The sequence below is a fragment of the Scyliorhinus torazame genome, unplaced genomic scaffold (genome assembly GCF_047496885.1).
Source record: "Scyliorhinus torazame isolate Kashiwa2021f unplaced genomic scaffold, sScyTor2.1 scaffold_463, whole genome shotgun sequence".
NCBI classification, from domain to species: domain Eukaryota; kingdom Metazoa; phylum Chordata; class Chondrichthyes; order Carcharhiniformes; family Scyliorhinidae; genus Scyliorhinus; species Scyliorhinus torazame.
Window position 1 is genome coordinate 45,626 of NW_027308190.1, and position 18,087 is coordinate 63,712.

The 18,087-nt window shown below is 53.8% G+C and overlaps 1 protein-coding gene across 1 annotated transcript in view; it reads left to right on the top strand.

Annotated features, from left to right (window-relative positions):
* Window positions 1–257: 257 nt before the first annotated feature.
* LOC140406312 (caspase-2-like) overlaps window positions 258–18,087 on the top strand; it is a gene marked incomplete at its 3' end in the record, with an annotated part of 115,147 nt that continues 97,317 nt past the window's right edge. The window contains exon 1 of the mRNA XM_072494426.1: window positions 258–463. Coding sequence (XP_072350527.1) covers window positions 258–463 — 206 coding nt within the window. The remainder of the gene's footprint in view (window positions 464–18,087) is intronic.

Genomic DNA, 18,087 nt, shown 5'->3' on the forward strand with positions numbered 1-18,087 from the left:
TCTTATTCACCTAGGCCTTCACTTGCAGGATCTGACTCAGGACTGTTTAATTCTCACTTGTTTCCAACTGCACCAGAACAACCAACAGCCTTTCGAGGAAAGAAGAGTTCTTCATATGTGATTGCAAGAAGGGTTTTTTAACAATTGACTCCTGCTTTCAGCTAGTGGCTGGTTTGGACCCTTGAAATCCCTCGTCTCCCCTCAAACCCAGCTTTTGGCTTGTATCTTATTCTTACTTGGTGTCCAGTCTCACTAGAATGTCCACCAGCTTGGTTGAGAAGAAAACAGAGCCTCCAGCTTGGGTGTTTGAGAGAGGTCTACCCCTCCAGGGAGAGAATAACTCAAAGCCGCCTTATGCTCTGAAAACAAAACTAAAACCAGATGAAGCCTTTCTGTCCTTGGCTGAACATTCCGGAATGGTCAACACCAATCTGCAAAGATCATCAGCTAAGAACCCGGCAAAGTAAACAGCTCATTGGCTGCCAGCCAAGTCCATCAAGACGAGTCATCACCGATGTCAGTACATCCTGCTAGATTCCTTTTTTAAAATTAAAGTCGAAGTCCATCTTAAAGGCATAGGTGAAAATTGAAATAGCAGAATAACGGAAATTAAAAGGAAAAAAACACCGGACAGACAGGGATTAGCAGGAGAGTCCTTACAAGACCCCCCTCCCTAACCCGCCTCACTTGAAGATTCTATACCCTGAACTATTGACCACCAGTCCTGCCCCTCCCTCAGCCAGGTCTCTGTGACAGCAATAATATGACACTCCCTTGTGTGAATCAACACCCTTGACTCATCTGCCCTATTCACAAGACTCCTTGCATTAAAATAAATGCCATCTAACTTGCCATACTACTCCCTTGTGCCTTAACTTGTCTGTAATCTCCCTGCCTTCCAGGCTGACTTGATTTTCTTCTATAATTGGCTGTGCATCACCCCCCCTGCTCAACCTCCACCCTGTAACTCATCCCCTGCCAAATTAGTTTGAACCCCCCCGCAAAGCACTGGCAAACCTCCCCGCGGGACTGTTAGTCCTGTTCCGGTTCAAGAGCAACCCGTCTGACTTGTACATGCACCTTCCCCAGAAACGGAGCCAGTGATCCAGGAATCTAAAGCCCTCCCCTCCACCATCTCTCAGCCACACATTGATCTGCTCCATCCTCCTCTTCCTATACTTACCAGCGTGTGACACGGGGATTAATCCAGAGATTTGTGGTCCTGCTTTTCAGTCGGCTACCTAGCTCCCTAAAGTCTTGCTGCAGGACCTCATCCCAGACCAGACCCTAACAATAGCTAGGATACTGGACAGAAACCCCAATATTTTATTTTAATTTGGTAAGACTGTGAGGAAAGGATACTTCACCCCAGGAGTGATTACACAAAGAAATCGTGATTTGGTATTTTAAAACAAAACTTTATTATTAACGCAGTATTAAAATCTTTAACATCACACCCAGAAATAGCTTACAATTATCTCTTAAACTCAATACAGCGATTCAATACCCTTAACTGCTACATTTATTCCCACTTAAACAAGGAAACACAATCTCAGCTCTCAATTCACTCTGAATACCAATGGCACAAAGGAATACTGGCTTCACAGAAATGTTCTTTGAGAAAGAGAGATCTCTTGTCGCTGCTTCAAAGACAAGATCTGACTCCGGTCAGACCCATGCAGAAACTCTGGCTGTATGTCTTCAGAAGATGCTTCTCAGCTTGTTTCAGCTCCCCCTTGTTAGACAAGTCTGCACTGCTTTAAAGACTGTTATTTTAATTGAACTGCAGTGAGAGCAAAACTGCTCAACCTCTGGATACAGCTTCATTCAGCTCAGCACTGAACTGCTTTCTGCAAAATTCCTGATGCCTTAGCTCCACCCTATAATGATAGCATCTTACCAAGCTGAAACCTAATTAACTTCACAGGGAATCCCCTTAATCAAGACAACATTCCATTAGCCCAAGCTTTTTACAATGGTTTAGTTACACCCCTGTCTCCCAACCTTTCAAACCAGGATTTCTTTTAAAACATGACTGCAACAGTCAAACACACTCTAACAGGGACTTTTAACCCTTACTGCAGCAAATACCTATAATACAATATATGTGAAATTCCTACATTTATCACACCTCCCCCCTTAAAAACACGACTGTAACCTAGGCTTTTAACAATTACTGCACCAAATACCTACATTCATCACATTCTTCCCACCCATGTCGCTGGTACCAACGTGAACCCACACCCGCTGACTGTTCGCCCTCCCCCTTCAGAATTGCCCTGTGGCCGTTCAGTCACATACCTGACACTGGCACCAGGGAGCCAACACACCATCCTGGAGTGACATCTGCGGTCGCAGGAACCCCTGTTTGCACCCCTCACTTTTGAGTCACGTACCACGATTGCTTTTCCGTTGTTACCCGTACCCCCGCCCCCTCGCGCAGCGCAAGGCGCTGACAGTTCTGTGAACTTGTCTCTGACAGCGCTCCCAGAGGAACTGTTGCTCGCACCGTTTTCCGCCACTAAAAAATGCTTCTCGAGTGAGATGCACTCCGGGTTTCCCCCCCCCCCCCCCCCCCGTCTCTGACTGGTGGTCACCCATTTCCCCTCTGCCTCTCTGACCACACAGTTACATTACCCTGGGTGAGTGCACAGTCAGTTCCAGCCCCACAAGCCCCAGAGTCACAACAAAAGTGAATTAGCCAATAATTCCCTAAATCCTTGGCTGCCCAGTAATTCCAGTCACCAGGTTTGTAAGTTGAAACACAATTGCTATTTACGTATAACAAGAATAAAGATAAAATAGGCAGGAATTACAAATGGATAACAAGCAAGCTAACCTCCTACCCCCTTTAACTGTCCCACCGACTACCCACACAACAGATAGACAAACACGGGTGGAACGGGCTTCGGTAAAAAGATGAGTCCTTGCTTCAGATGATGTGTTTTTTGTAGCAGACTTTCCTCAAAGCCTCTGGTTTACAGCCAGTGAAGGTTTTCTTGACAGTCATTCATTCGGTACGGTACTTACAGGCAGCAGGCTTTCTTCTGGAGAGAGACGTTGGTTCTTATCAAATTGGGCCTTCAACTCGAAAATTCACATTCAGGCCTATTTCTTTCTTGAGACACTTTGTCTCACATCAAATCCTGCTCCCAGATTATGGTTTGACTTCAAGCCTTTGCAGGCTCAAGAGAATAGCACCCAGTGTTGCTGGAGAGAGGATCAGCCCTCACAGTGACCTTATGGAGGGTGTTTAGCTGGATCTTTTAGGAGAGAATTAGTTGGAATACTCCACCTAGACTGCAGAACCAAAAGTGAAACTAAAATAATAATAATTAATAATAATAATCGCTTATTGTCACGAGTAGGCTTCAATTAACTTACTGTGAAAAGCCCCTAGTTGCCACATTCCAGCGCCTGTTCGCGGAGGCCGGTACGGGAGTTGAACCCGCGTTGCTGGCATTCTGCATTGCAAGCCAGCTATTTAGCCCACTGTGCTAAACCAGTCCCAGATGGAACCTCGCGGCACTGAGAAACATTCTAGAAGGATAATATCCAATCACCACCTGTTCCTGGGCAGATTACCACCTTTTAGGCCCATTCATTGATCCTCCGCCAAATCAATCAAACCAAAACTCAGCCAATCTCCAACATGGTGCTGGCTAGTCCACTGCTCCAGTCTAAACCAGCACAGGCTTCTACTAGAAATAAAGGCACAAGCCTCTTTCCTAAAATACGCATGTCCATGAATCGTCCATGAATCCAAAATGTAACAGCAGAAACAAAATAAAGGGAATAAACAACAACACTTACAGCACTCCCTTAAGCAGCGGGGTGAACACATCTAAAAACATGCTCTCGGCCTCTCAAATGCACTGCCCCACTACAAAACCTGGCTCTGAAGCTGGTCAAACCCCAGTCGCACTTCCCGCGCGTGGGTCATCCGGGCTTCCCGTAGGGTCTTGAATTTCCCATCCACCACAGAGGTGCATCACATGTACTGGGCTCGCCCGCCGTAACTTCAGTCAAAAGACACCTTAAATTTATGCCCAGTATAAACGTATTTAAATTGTTGTTTTTTTTAAAGCTAGAACTCTTGATGTAGCTTTTAAAGTGGAGAAAATAACTTAAGCCAGATATCTTTCTTGTAGCTGCTACTCCCATCCCGGGCAGGACCACTCTCTGAAGAAAGCCGAGTGGGCAAATGAATGGCAGATGCAGCATAATGTGGATAAATGTCAGGCTATCCACTTTGGTGGCAAAAAGGGGAGGGCAGATTATTAACTGAATGGCCATAAATTATGAGAAGGGAATGCGCAGTGAGACCTCGGACACCAGTCACTGAAGGTAAGCATGCAGGTGCAGCAGGCGGTGAAGAAGGCAAATGGTACGTTGGCCTTCATAGTGAGAAGAATCGAGTACAGGAGCAGGGGCGTCTTGCTGCAATTATACTGGGCCTTGGTGAGGCCACACCTGGAATATTGTGTGTAGTTTTGGTCTTATCTGAGGAAGGATTTTCTTGCTATTGAGGGAGTATTGTGAAGGTTTACTGGACTGATTCCTGGAATGGCGGGACTGACGTACGAGGAGAGATTTAGTCAGTTAGGATTGTATTCGCTATAAGGTGGTGCATAGAGCCCACATGACGGTGGCGAAGTGAAGCAAATTTTTCGAAGAAGTGGAAGATAAGTATATGGGGGCCCACGAACCACGGCCATATGTTCTGGGCGTGTCCAAGACTGAGGCGTTTCTGGCAGGGATTCTCGGATGTAACGTCCGAGGTTCTGGGTGTGGAGGTGGTCCCGAGTCTGCTGGTGATGGTATTTTGTGTGTCGGAAGACCCGGGAGTACACGGGGGGGGGGGGGGGGGGGGGGGAGAGGCTGATGTATTAGCCTATGCCTCCCTGATAGCTCGGAGAAGGATTTTGTTGGCTTGGCGGCACTCGGAGCCGCCGAAGGCAGGGGTGTGGGTGAGTGAGCTGGCAGAATTCCTGTGCTAGAGAAGAAGAAAGTTCACTCTGTGGGGGTTGGTAGAAGAGTTCACCCGGAGGTGGAAACTGTTTCTTGATTTCTTCAAGTAGGACTGAGAGGTCAGCAAGAGGGAGGGGGGCTTTCGGGAGGAGGTGCAAGGCAGTTAAAATGGGAAAGGTTGGGGCATGGCTAGGGGTCGCTGTCAGGTGTCAGGGAGGCTGGAGGGCAGTGGTTGTTTGTTGGGTTGATCTTCTGATCTTTTGATATTCTGTCTATTTAGATTTACGTTGAAAAGCCTTGAATATAAATACTTTTAGAAAAGGATTGTATTGGTTCGCCTTCAGAAGAATGAGGGGGGATCTCATAGAAACCCCAAAATTCCAACAGGACCAGACAGGGTAGATGCAGGAAGGTTGTTCCTGATGGTGGGGGTGTTCAGAACCAGGGGTCACTGTCTAAGGATACAGGGTAGACCGTTTAGGGTAGAGATGAAGAGAAAGTTCTTCACCCAGAATGGTCGGCCGGGTGAATTTGCTTCCACAAAAAGTAGCTGAAGCCAAAACGTATGTTTTCAAGAAGGAGTTCGATACAGCACTTGGGTGATGGGGATCAAAGTGGGGAAGGTGGGATCAGACTATTGATTGGATGATCATAATGAATGGCTGGGCAGGCTTGAAGGCCGAATGGCCTCCTTGTGCTCCTATTTTCTGTGTTTGCCTGCTTCCCACTTTGCCCCGAATACCCAAATATACTCACTCTCTCTTTCTCACTCAAATGATGTCTCTCCCAGTGTTCTTGTGCCCACTTAGTAACCGCTCGCTTCCAACAGTCCCTTCCTTGCATCAAGCTGAGGCGCCACACTCATTCGTTCAGCTTCCACAGCCATCAACGCCGATTGGGGCCAGTTCAGGCTTCAGGCGATTGGCAGTTACCGACCACTCAGTCAACTGCGCCAGCGACCGCTATAACTTGGCTAGCAATCCCTCACCAGGTCATATTCCCACTTCCCAAATACACTGACTCACTTGGGTTGTCTCTCACTCTCCCCCTCACCCTCCGCCTCTCACCCCCTCTGCCTCTCTCACCCTCCGCCTCTCCCCCTCACCCTCCGCCTCTCACCCCCTCTGCCTCTCTCACCCTCCGCCTCTCACCCCCTCTGCCTCTCTCACCCTCCGTCTCTCTCACCCTCCGTCTCTCTCGCCCTCCGTCTCTCTCGCCCTCCGTCTCTCTCGCCCTCCGTCTCTCTCGCCCTCCGTCTCTCTCGCCCTCCGTCTCTCTCGCCCTCCGTCTCTCTCGCCCTCCGTCTCTCTCGCCCTCCGTCTCTCTCTCCCCCTCTCACCCTCTCCCCCTACTCCCTCCGCCTCTTCTTCTCTCCCCCGTCGCACTCCGCCTCTCCCCCTCGCATTCCGCCTCTCCCCTCTCGCCCTCCGCCTCTCTCCCCCTCGCCCTCCTCCTCTCCCCTCGCCCTCCGCCTCTCCCCCTCACCCTCCTCCTCTCCCCTCGCCCTCCGCCTCTCCCCCTCACCGTCCGCCTCTCTCCCCCTCGCCCTCCTCCTCTCCCCTCGCCCTCCGCCTCTCCCCCTCGCCGTCCGCCTCTCCCCCTCCTCCCGCCTCCCCCTCCTCCCCCTCCTCCCCTCCCCCTCTGCCTCTCCCCCTTGCCCTCCACCAGTCTCCCCCTCGCCCTTCACCTCTCACCCTCTGCCTCTCTCATCCTCCGCCTCTCTCCCCCTCGCCGTCCGACTCTCCCCCCTCGTCCTCCGCCTCTCTCCCCCTCGCCCTCCAACTCTCTCCCCCTCGCCCTCCGACTCTCTCCCCCTCGCCCTCTGACTCTCTCCCCCTCGCCCTCCGCCTCTCTCCCCCTCGCCCTCCGCCTCTCTCCCCCTCGCCCTCCGCCTCTCTCCCCCTCGCTCTCCCCCTCTCTCCCCCTCGCCCTCTGCCTCTTCCCCCCTAGCCCTCCACCTCTCTCCCCCTCGCCCTTCACCTCTCACCCTCTGCCTCTCTCATCCTCCGACTCTCTCCCCCTCGCTCTCTGCCCTTCACCTCTCGCCCTCCGCCTCTCTCGCCCTCCGCCTCTCTCGCCCTCCGCCTCTCTCGCCCTCCGCCTCTCTCGCCCTCCGCCTCTCTCGCCCTCCGCCTCTCTCGCCCTCCGCCTCTCTCGCCCTCCGCCTCTCTCGCCCTCCGCCTCTCTCGCCCTCCGCCTCTCTCGCCCTCCGCCTCTCTCGCCCTCCGCCTCTCTCGCCCTCCGTCTCTCTCGCCCTCCGTCTCTCTCGCCCTCCGTCTCTCTCGCCCTCCGTCTCTCTCGCCCTCCGTCTCACTCGCCCTCCGTCTCTCTCGCCCTCCGCCGCTCTCGCCCTCCGTCTCTCTCGCCCTCCGTCTCTCTCGCCCTCCGTCTCTCTCGCCCTACGCCGCTCTCGCCCTACGCCGCTCTCGCCCTACGCCGCTCTCGCCCTACGCCTCTCTCGCCCTCCGCCTCACTCACCTTCCGCCTCTCACCCTCGGCCTCTGCCTCCCTCCCGCACGCCCTCTGCCTCTCTCACCCTCTACCTCTCTCTCCCTCTGCATCTCACCGTACCCTCGACTCCTCTCCCTCTGCCCCTCACCCTCTGCCTCATCCGCCCTCACCTCGCCTCTCTCCCTCTCACTCTCAGCCTCTCTCCCTCTCGCTCGCAGCCTCTCCCCCTCGCCCTCCGCCTCTCTTCCCTCGCCCTCCGCCTCTCTCCGACTCGCCTTCCTCCTCTCCCCACTGCCCTCCGCATCTCTCACCGTCCGCTATCTCTCTCCCTCCGTCTCTCTCTCCCTCCGTCTCTCTCACCCTCCGCATCTCTCACCCTCCGCCTCTCTCTCCCTCCGTCTCACTCTCCCTCTGCCCCCACTCCCCCTCTGCCCCCACTCCCCCTCTGCCACACTCCCCCTCTGACCCACTCCCCCTCTGCCCCACTCCCCCTCTGCCCCACTCCCCCTCTGCCCCACTCCCCCTCTGCCCCACTCCCCCTCTGCCCCCACTCCCCCTCTGCCCCCACTCCCCCTCTGCCCCCACTCCCCCTCTGCCCCCACTCCCCCTCTGCCCCCACTCCCCCTCTGCCCCCACTCCCCCTCTGCCCCCACTCCCCCTCTGCCCCCACTCCCCCTCTGCCCCACTCCCTCTCTGCCCCCCTCCCTCTCTGCCCCCTCCCTCTCTGACCCCCTCCCTCTCTGCCCCCCCTCCCTCTCTGCCCCCCTCCCGCTCTGCCCCCCCTCCCTCTCTGCCCCCCTCCCTCTCTGCCCCCCTCCCTCTCTGCCCCCCTCCCTCTCTGCCCCCCTCCCTCTCTGCCCCCCCTCCCTCTCTGCCCCCCTCCCTCTCTGCCCCCACTCCCTCTCTGCCCCCACTCCCTCTCTACCCCCTCCCTCTCTGCCCCCCCTCCCTCTCTGCCCCACTCTCTCTCTGCCCCCACTCCCTCTCTGCCCCCCACTCTCTCTCTGCCCCCTCCCTCTCTGCCCCCCTCCCTCTCTGCCCCACTCCCTCTCTGCCCCACTCCCTTTCTCCCCCCCCTCTGTGCCCCACTCCCTTTCTGCCCCACTCCCTTTCTGCCCCACTCCCTTTCTGCCCCACTCCCTTTCTGCCCCACTCCCTTTCTGCCCCACTCCCTTTCTGCCCCACTCCCTTTCTGCCCCACTCCCTTTCTGCCCCACTCCCTTTCTGCCCCACTCCCTTTCTGCCCCACTCCCTTTCTGCCCCACTCCCTTTCTGCCCCACTCCCTCTCTGCCCCACTCCCTCTCTGCCCCACTTCCTCTCTGCCCCACTTCCTCTCTGCCCCACTCCCTCTCTGCCCCCCCTCCCTCTCTGCCCCACTCCCCCTCTGCCCCCACTCCCCCTCTGCCGCACTCCCTCTCTGCCCCACTCTCTTCCCCCACTCCCTCTCTGACCCCCTCCCTCTCTGCCCCCCTCCCTCTCTGCCCCCCCTCCCTCTCTGCCCCACTCCCCCTCTCCCCCCACTCCCCCTCTGCCCACTCCCTCTCTGCCCCACTCTCTCTCTGCCCCCACTCCCTCTCTGCCCCCCACTCTCTCTCTGCCCCCCTCCCTCTCTGCCCCCCTCCCTCTCTGCCCCACTCCCTTTCTCCCCCCCTCTGTGCCACACTCCCTTTCTGCCCCACTCCCTTTCTGCCCCACTCCCTCTCTGCCCCACTCCCTCTCTGCCCCACTTCCTCTCTGCCCCACTTCCTCTCTGCCCCACTTCCTCTCTGCCCCACTTCCTCTCTGCCCCACTCCCTCTCTGCACCCCCTCCCTCTCTGCCCCACTCCCCCTCTGCCCCCACTCCCCCTCTGCCCCCACTCCCCCTCTGCCCCCACTCCCCCTCTGCCCCACTCCCTCTCTGCCCCACTCTCTCTCTGCCCCCACTCCCTCCCTGCCCCACTCCCTCTCTGCCCCCCACTCTCTCTCTGCCCCCCTCCCTCTCTGCCCCCCTCCCTCTCTGCCCCCCTCCCTCTCTGCCCCCCTCCCTCTCTGCCCCACTCCCTCTCTGCCCCACTCCCTTTCTCCCCCCCTCTGTGCCCCACTCCCTTTCTGCCCCACTCCCTTTCTGCCCCACTCCCTCTCTGCCCCACTCCCTCTCTGCCCCACTTCCTCTCTGCCCCACTTCCTCTCTGCCCCACTTCCTCTCTGCCCCACTTCCTCTCTGCCCCACTCCCTCTAGAACACAGAACATAGAACATAGAACAATACAGCGCAGTACAGACCCTTCGGCCCATGATGTTGCACCGAAACAAAAGCCAGCTAACCTACACTATGCCATTATCATCCATATGTTTATCCAATAAACTTTTAAATGCCCTCAATGTTGGCGAGTTCACTACTGTAGCAGGTAGGGCATTCCACGGCCTCACTACTCTTTGCGTAAAGAACCTACCTCTGACCTCTGTCCTATATCTATTACCCCTCAGTTTAAAGTTATGTCCCCTCGTGCCAGCCATTTCCATCCGCGGGAGAAGGCGCTCACTGTCCACCCTATCCAACCCCCTGATCATTTTGTATGCCTCTATTAAGTCTCCTCTTAACCTTCTTCTCTCCAACGAAAACAACCTCAAGTCCATCAGCCTTTCCTCATAAGATTTTCCCTCCATACCAGGCAACATCCTGGTAAATCTCCTCTGCACCCGCTCCAAAGCCTCCACGTCCTTCCTATAATGCGGTGACCAGAACTGTACGCAATACTCCAAATGCGGCCGTACCAGAGTTCTGTACAGCTGCAACATGACCTCCCGATTCCGGAACTCAATCCCTCTACCAATAAAGGCCAACACTCCATAGGCCTTCTTCACAACCCTATCAACCTGGGTGGCAACTTTCAGGGATCTATGTACATGGACACCTAGATCCCTCTGCTCATCCACACTTTCAAGAACTTTACCATTAGCCAAATATTCCGCATACCTGTTATTCCTTCCAAAGTGAATCACCTCACACTTCTCTACATTAAACTCCATTTGCCACCTCTGAGCCCAGCTCTGCAGCTTATCTATATCCCTCTGTAACCTGCTACATCCTTCCACACTATCGACAACACCACCGACTTTAATATCGTCTGCAAATTTACTCACCCACCCTTCTGCGCCTTCCTCTAGGTCATTGATAAAAATGACAAACAGCAACGGCCCCAGAACAGATCCTTGTGGTACTCCACTTGTGACTGTACTCCATTCTGAACATTTCCCATCAACCACCACCCTCTGTCTTCTTTCAGCTAGCCAATTTCTGATCCACATCTCTAAATCACCCTCAATCCCCAGACTCTGTATTTTCTGCAATAGCCTACCGTGGGGAACCTTATCAAACGCTTTGCTGAAATCCATATACACCACATCAACTGCTCTACCCTCATCTACCTGTTCAGTCACCTTCTCAAAGAACTCAATAAGGTTTGTGAGGCATGACCTACCCTTCACAAAGCCATGCTGACTATCCCTGATCATATTATTCCTATCTAGATGATTATAAATCTTGTCTCTTATAATCCCCTCCAAGACTTTACCCACTACAGACGTGAGGCTCACCGGTCTATAGTTGCCGGGGTTGTCTCTGCTCCCCTTTTTGAACAAAGGGACCACATTTGCTGTCCTCCAGTCCTCTGGCACTATTCCTGTAGCCAATGATGACATAAAAATCAAAGCCAAAGGTCCAGCAATCTCTTCCCTGGCCTCCCAGAGAATCCTAGGATGAATCCCATCAGGTCCAGGGGACTTATCTATTTTCAGCCTGTCCAGAATTGCCAACACCTCTTCCCTACGTACCTCAATGCCATCTATTCTATTAGCCTGGGGCTCAGCATTCTCCTCCACAACATTATCTTTTTCCTGAGTGAATACTGACGAAAATATTCATTTAGTATCTCGCCTATCTCTTCAGACTCCACACACAATTTCCCATCCCTGTCCTTGACTGGTCCTACTCTTTCCCTAGTCATTCGCTTATTCCTGACATACCTATAGAAAGCTTTTGGGTTTACCTTGATCCTTCCTGCCAAATACTTCTCATGTCCCCTCCTTGCTCGTCTTAGCTCTCTCTTTAGATCCTTCCTCGCTACCTTGTAACTATCCATCGCCCCAACCGAAACTTCACACCTCATCTTCACATAGGCCTCCTTCTTCCTCTTAACAAGAGATTCCACTTCCTTGGTAAACCACGGTTCCCTCGCTCGACGCCTTCCTCCCTGCCTGACCGGTACATACTTATCAAGAACACGCAGTAGCTGATCCTTGAACAAGCCCCACTTATCCAGTGTGCCCAACACTTGCAGCCTACGTCTCCACCTTATCCCCCCCAAGTCACGTCTAATGGCATCATAATTGCCCTTCCCCCAGCTATAACTCTTGCCCTGCGGTGTATACTTATCCCTTTCCATCATTAACGTAAACGTCACCGAATTGTGGTCACTGTCCCCAAAGTGCTCTCCTACCTCCAAATCCAACACCTGGCCTGGTTCATTACCCAAAACCAAATCCAACGTGGCCTCGCCTCTTGTTGGCCTGTCAACATATTGTTTCAGGAAACCCTCCTGCACACACTGTACAAAAAACGACCCATCTATTGTACTCGAACTATATCTTTTCCAGTCAATATTTGGAAAGTTAAAGTCTCCCATAATAACTACCCTGTTACTTTCGCTCTTATCCCGAATCATCTTCGCCATCCTTTCCTCTACATCCCTAGAACTATTAGGAGGCCTAAAAAAAACTCCCAACAGGGTGACCTCTCCTTTCCTGTTTCTAACTCCAGCCCATACTACCTCGGAAGAAGAGTCCCCATCTAGCATCCTCTCCGCCACCGTAATACTGCTCTTGACTAGCAGCGCCACACCTCCCCCTCTTTTGCCTCCTTCTCTGAGCTTACTAAAACACCTAAACCCCGGAACCTGCAACATCCATTCCTGTCCCTGCTCTATCCATGTCTCCGAAATGGCCACAACATCGAAGTCCCAGGTACCAACCCATGCTGCCAGTTCCCCTACCTTGTTTCGTATACTCCTGGCATTGAAGTAGACACACTTCAAACCACCTACCTGAACACTGGCCCCCTCCTGCGACGTCAAATCTGTGCTCCTGACCTCTATACTCTCATTCTCCCTTACCCTAAAACTACAATCCAGGTTCCCATGCCCCTGCTGCATTAGTTTAAACCCCCCCAAAGAGCACTAACAAATCTCCCCCCCAGGATATTTGTGCCCCTCAGGTTCAGATGTAGACCATTCTGTCTGTAGAGGTCCCACCTTACCCCAGAAAGAGCCCCAGTTATCCAGAAATCTGAATCCCTCCCGCCTGCACCATCCCTGTAGCCACGTGTTTAAATGCTCTCTCTCCCTATCCCTCATCTCACTATCACGTGGCACGGGCAACAACCCAGAGATAACAACTCTGTTTGTTCTAGTTCTGAGCTTCCATCCTAGCTCCCTGAAAGCCTGCCTGACATCCTTGTCCCCTTTCCTACCTATGTCGTTAGTGCCAATGTGGACCACGACTTGGGGCTGCTCCCCCTCCCCCCTAAGGACCCGGAAAACACGATCCGAGACATCACGTACCCTTGCACCTGGGAGGCTGCATACCAAACGTGAGTCTCTCACGCTCCCACAAAATCTCCTATCTGTGCCCCTGACTATAGAGTCCCCAATTACTAATGCTCTGCTCCTCTCCCCCCTTCCCTTCTGAGCAACAGGGACAGACTCCGTGCCAGAGGCCCGTACCCCATGGCTTACCCCTGGTAAGTCCCCTCCCCCACAAGTATCCAAAGCGGTATACTTGTTTCTCAGGGGAACGACCGCAGGGGATCCCTGCACTGACTGCTTTTTCCCAGTCCCTCTTACAGTTACCCACCTATCTCCAATCTTTGGTGTAACTAATTCCCTGAAGCTGCTATCTATGACCCCTTCTGCCTCCCGAATGATCCGAAGTTCTTCCAACTCCAGCTCCAGTTCCCTATCTCGGTTTTGGAGGAGCTGGAGATGGCAGCACTTCCTGCAGGTAAAATCAGCAGGGACACTAACTGCATCCCTCACCTCAAACATCCTGCAGGAGGAACATTGCACTCCCTTCCCTGCCATTCCTCTAACTTTCTACCAAGATCTGGCTAACAACTAAATTAAATTTTTTATAAAAAATAATAATAATATAATAAAATATGGTACTTACCTCAGACCAATCAATGGGTTTTATTATTAGGTTAGAGGAGGAGGGCGGGTGGGAGACACTACACGTGTAGTGTCTCGGGTTTCCTCTCCACCAGAATTTATTGGTGAGGGTCTTCCCAGACGTCCGCGGGTCGACTTCCTGTTCCCGCCTAAAACACTAATTAAAAAAAAAAATTCTCAGCTCCTGCTGAAATTGACTAACCAGCCAGCTCCACTCCTGCCGAAATCGACTGGCCTGCCCCTGCAAAGACAAGTGCTTTTAAAGGACAGACTTACCTCCCAGCAGCCACTCCCGCACTGCCCCTGCTGAAACTGACTCACCAGCGGTTCTCCCGCTGAAATCGACTGGCCTGCCCCTGCAAAGACAAGTGCTTTTAAAGGACAGACTTACCTCCCAGCAGCCACTTCCGCACTGCTCCCGCTGAAACTGACTCACCAGCTGTTCTCCCGCCGAAATCGACTGGCCTGCCCCTGCAAAGACAAGTGCTTTTAAAGGACAGACTTACCTCCCAGCAGCCACTTCCGCACTGCTCCCGCTGAAACTGACTCACCAGCTGTTCTCCCGCCGAAATCGACTGGCCTGCCCCTGCAAAGACAAGTGCTTTTAAAGCACAGACTTATCTCCCAGCAGCCACTTCCGCACTGCTCCCGCTGAAACTGACTCACCAGCTGTTCTCCCGCCGAAATCGACTGGCCTGCCCCTGCAAAGACAAGTGCTTTTAAAGGACAGACTTACCTCCCAGCAGCCACTTCCGCACTGCTCCCGCTGAAACTGACTCACCAGCTGTTCTCCCGCCGAAATCGACTGGCCTGCCCCTGCAAAGACAACTGCTTTTAAAGGACAGACTTACCTCCCAGCAGCCACTTCCGCAATGCTCCCGCTGAAACTGACTCACCAGCTGTTCTCCCGCCGAAATCGACTGGCCTGCCCCTGCAAAGACAAGTGCTTTTAAAGGACAGACTTACCTCCCAGCAGCCACTTCCGCACTGCTCCCGCTGAAACTGACTCACCAGCTGTTCTCCCGCCGAAATCGACTGGCCTGCCCCTGCAAAGACAAGTGCTTTTAAAGGACAGATTTACCTCCCAGCACCCACTTCCGCACTGCTCCCGCTGAAACTGACTCACCAGCTGTTCTCCCGCCGAAATCGACTGGCCTGCCCCTGCAAAGACAAGTGCTTTTAAAGGACAGACTTACCTCCCAGCAGCCACTTCCGCACGGCTCCCGCTGAAACTGACTCACCAGCTGTTCTCCCGCCGAAATCGACTGGCCTGCCCCTGCAAAGACAAGTGCTTTTAAAGGACGGACTTATCTCCCAGCAGCCACTTCCGCACTGCTCCCGCTGAAACTGACTCACCTGCTGTTCTCACGCCGAAATCGACTGGCCTGCCCCTGCAAAGACAAGTGCTTTTAAAGGACAGACTTACCTCCCAGCAGCCACTTCCGCACTGCTCCCGCTGAAACTGACTCACCAGCTGTTCTCCCGCCGATATCGACTGGCCTGCCCCTGCAAAGACAAGTGCTTTTAAAGGACAGACTTACCTCCCAGCAGCCACTTCCGCACTGCTCCCGCTGAAACTGACTCACCAGCTGTTCTCCCGCCGAAATCGACTGGCCTGCCCCTGCAAAGACAAGTGCTTTTAAAGGACAGACTTACCTCCCAGCAGCCACTTCCGCAATGCTCCCGCTGAAACTGACTCACCAGCTGTTCTACCGCCGAAATCGACTGGCCTGCCCCTGCAAAGACAAGTGCTTTTAAAGGACAGACTTACCTCCCAGCAGCCACTTCCGCACTGCTCCCGCAGAAACTGACTCACCAGCTGTTCTCCCGCCGAAATTGACTGGCCTGCCCCTGCAAAGACAAGTGCTTTTAAAGGACAGACTTACCTCCCAGCAGCCACTTCCGCACTGCTCCCGCTGAAACTGACTCACCAGCTGTCCTCCCGCCGAAATCGACTGGCCTGCCTCTGCAAAGACAAGTGCTTTTAAAGGACAGACTTATCTCCCAGCAGCCACTTCCGCACTGCTCCCGCTGAAACTGACTCACCAGCTGTTCTCCCGCCGAAATCGACTGGCCTGGCCCTGCAAAGACAAGTGCTTTTAAAGGACAGACTTATCTCCCAGCAGCCACTTCCGCACTGCTCCCGCTGAAACTGACTCACCAGCTGTTCTCCCGCCGAAATTGACTGGCCTGCCCCTGCAAAGACAAGTGCTTTTAAAGGACAGACTTATCTCCCAGCAGCCACTTCCGCACTGCTCCCGCTGAAACTGACTCACCAGCTGTTCTCACGCCGAAATCGACTGGCCTGCCCCTGCAAAGACAAGTGCTTTTAAAGGACAGACTTACCTCTCAGCAGCCACTTCCGCACTGCTCCCGCTGAAACTGACTCACCAGCTGTTCTCCCGCCGAAATCGACTGGCCTGGCCCTGCAAAGACAAGTGCTTTTAAAGGACAGACTTACCTCCCAGCAGCCACTCTCGCACTGCCCCCGCTGAAACTGACTCACCAGCTGTTCTCCCGCCGAAATCGACTGGCATGCCCCTGCAAAGACAAGTGCTTTTAAAGGACAGACTTACCTCCCAGCAGCCACTTCCGCACTGCTCCCGCTGAAACTGACTCACCAGTTGTTCTCCCGCCGAAATCGACTGGCCTGCCCCTGCAAAGACAAGTGCTTTTAAAGGACAGACTTACCTCCCAGCAGCCACTTCCGCACTGCTCCCGCTGAAACTGACTCACCAGCTGTTCTCACGCCGAAATCGACTGGCCTGCCCCTGCAAAGACAAGTGCTTTTAAAGGACAGACTTACCTCCCAGCAGCCACTTCTGCACTGCTCCCGCTGAAACTGACTCACCAGCTGTTCTCCCGCCGAAATCGACTGGCCTGCCCCTGCAAAGACAAGTGCTTTTAAAGGACAGACTTACCTCCCAGCAGCCACTTCCGCACTGCTTCCGCTGAAACTGACTCACCAACTGTTTTCCCGCCGAAATCGACTGGCCTGCCCCTGCAAAGACAAGTGCTTTTAAAGGACAGACTTACCTCCCAGCAGCCACTTCCGCACTGCTCCCGCTGAAACTGACTCACCGGCTGTTCTCCCGCCGAAATCGACTGGCCTGCCCCTGCAAAGACAAGTGCTTTTAAAGGACAGATTTACCTCCCAGCAGCCACTTCCGCACTGCTCCTGCTGAAACTGACTCCCCAGCTGTTCTCCCGCCGAAATCGACTGGCCTGCCCCTGCAAAGACAAGTGCTTTTACAGGACAGACTTATCTCCCAGCAGCCACTTCCGCACTGCTCCCGCTGAAACTGACTCACCAGCTGTTCTCACGCCGAAATCGACTGGCCTGCCCCTGCAAAGACAAGTGCTTTTACAGGACAGACTTATCTCCCAGCAGCCACTTCCGCACTGCTCCCGCTGAAACTGACTCACCAGCTGTTCTCACGCCGAAATCGACTGGCCTGACCCTGCAAAGACAAGTGCTTTTTTTTTTTTTATAAATGTTTTATTGAAATTTTTTTCCCAAACAACAATTTTTCCCCTCTTACAAAGGAAACGCAACAATAACAATACAGACATTTTAAACAATACACAAGTAACAAAACCCCTTTATCTTTGACCTAAACTAAACCCCACCCCCCTCTCCCCCCCCCCCTCCCCCTGGGTTGCTGCTGCTGGTCATCTGTCTTCCCTCTAACGTTCCCCGAGGTAGTCGAGAAATGGCTGCCACCGCCTGGTGAACCCTTGAGCCGATCCTCTCAGGGCAAACTTTATCTGCTCCAGTTTAATGAACCCCGCCATATCATTTACCCAGGCCTCCAGTCCGGGGGGTTTCGCCTCCTTCCACATGAGTAGGATCCTGCGCCGGGCTACTAGGGACGCAAAGGCCACAACGTCGGCCTCTTTCGCCTCCTGCACTCCCGGCTCTTCCGCAACTCCAAATAGAGCTAACCCCCAGCCTGGTTTGACCCGGGCCTTCACCACCCGCGAAATCACTCCCGTCACTCCCTTCCAATACCCTTCCAGTGCCGGGCATTTCCAAAACATATGTGCGTGGTTTGCCGGGCTCCCGCCACACCTCCCACATTTGTCCTCCACTCCAAAGAACCTGCTCAATCTTGCTCCCGTTATGTGTGCTCTATGTAGCACCTTAAATTGAATCAGGCTAAGCCTGGCGCATGAGGAAGAGGAATTTACCCTGCTTAGGGCATCAGCCCACATACCCTCCTCTATCTCCTCCCCTAGTTCTTCTTCCCACTTCCCTTTAAGTTCGCCCACCGACTCCTCCCCCTCTTCCCTCATCTCTCGGTAAATCTCTGACACCTTGCCCTCTCCGACCCACACCCCTGAAAGCACCCTGTCCTGTATCCCCTGTGTCGGGAGCAACGGAAATTCCCTCACCTGTTGTCTAGTAAATGCCCTCACCTGCATATATCTCAAGAAATTTCCCCGGGGCAACTTATACTT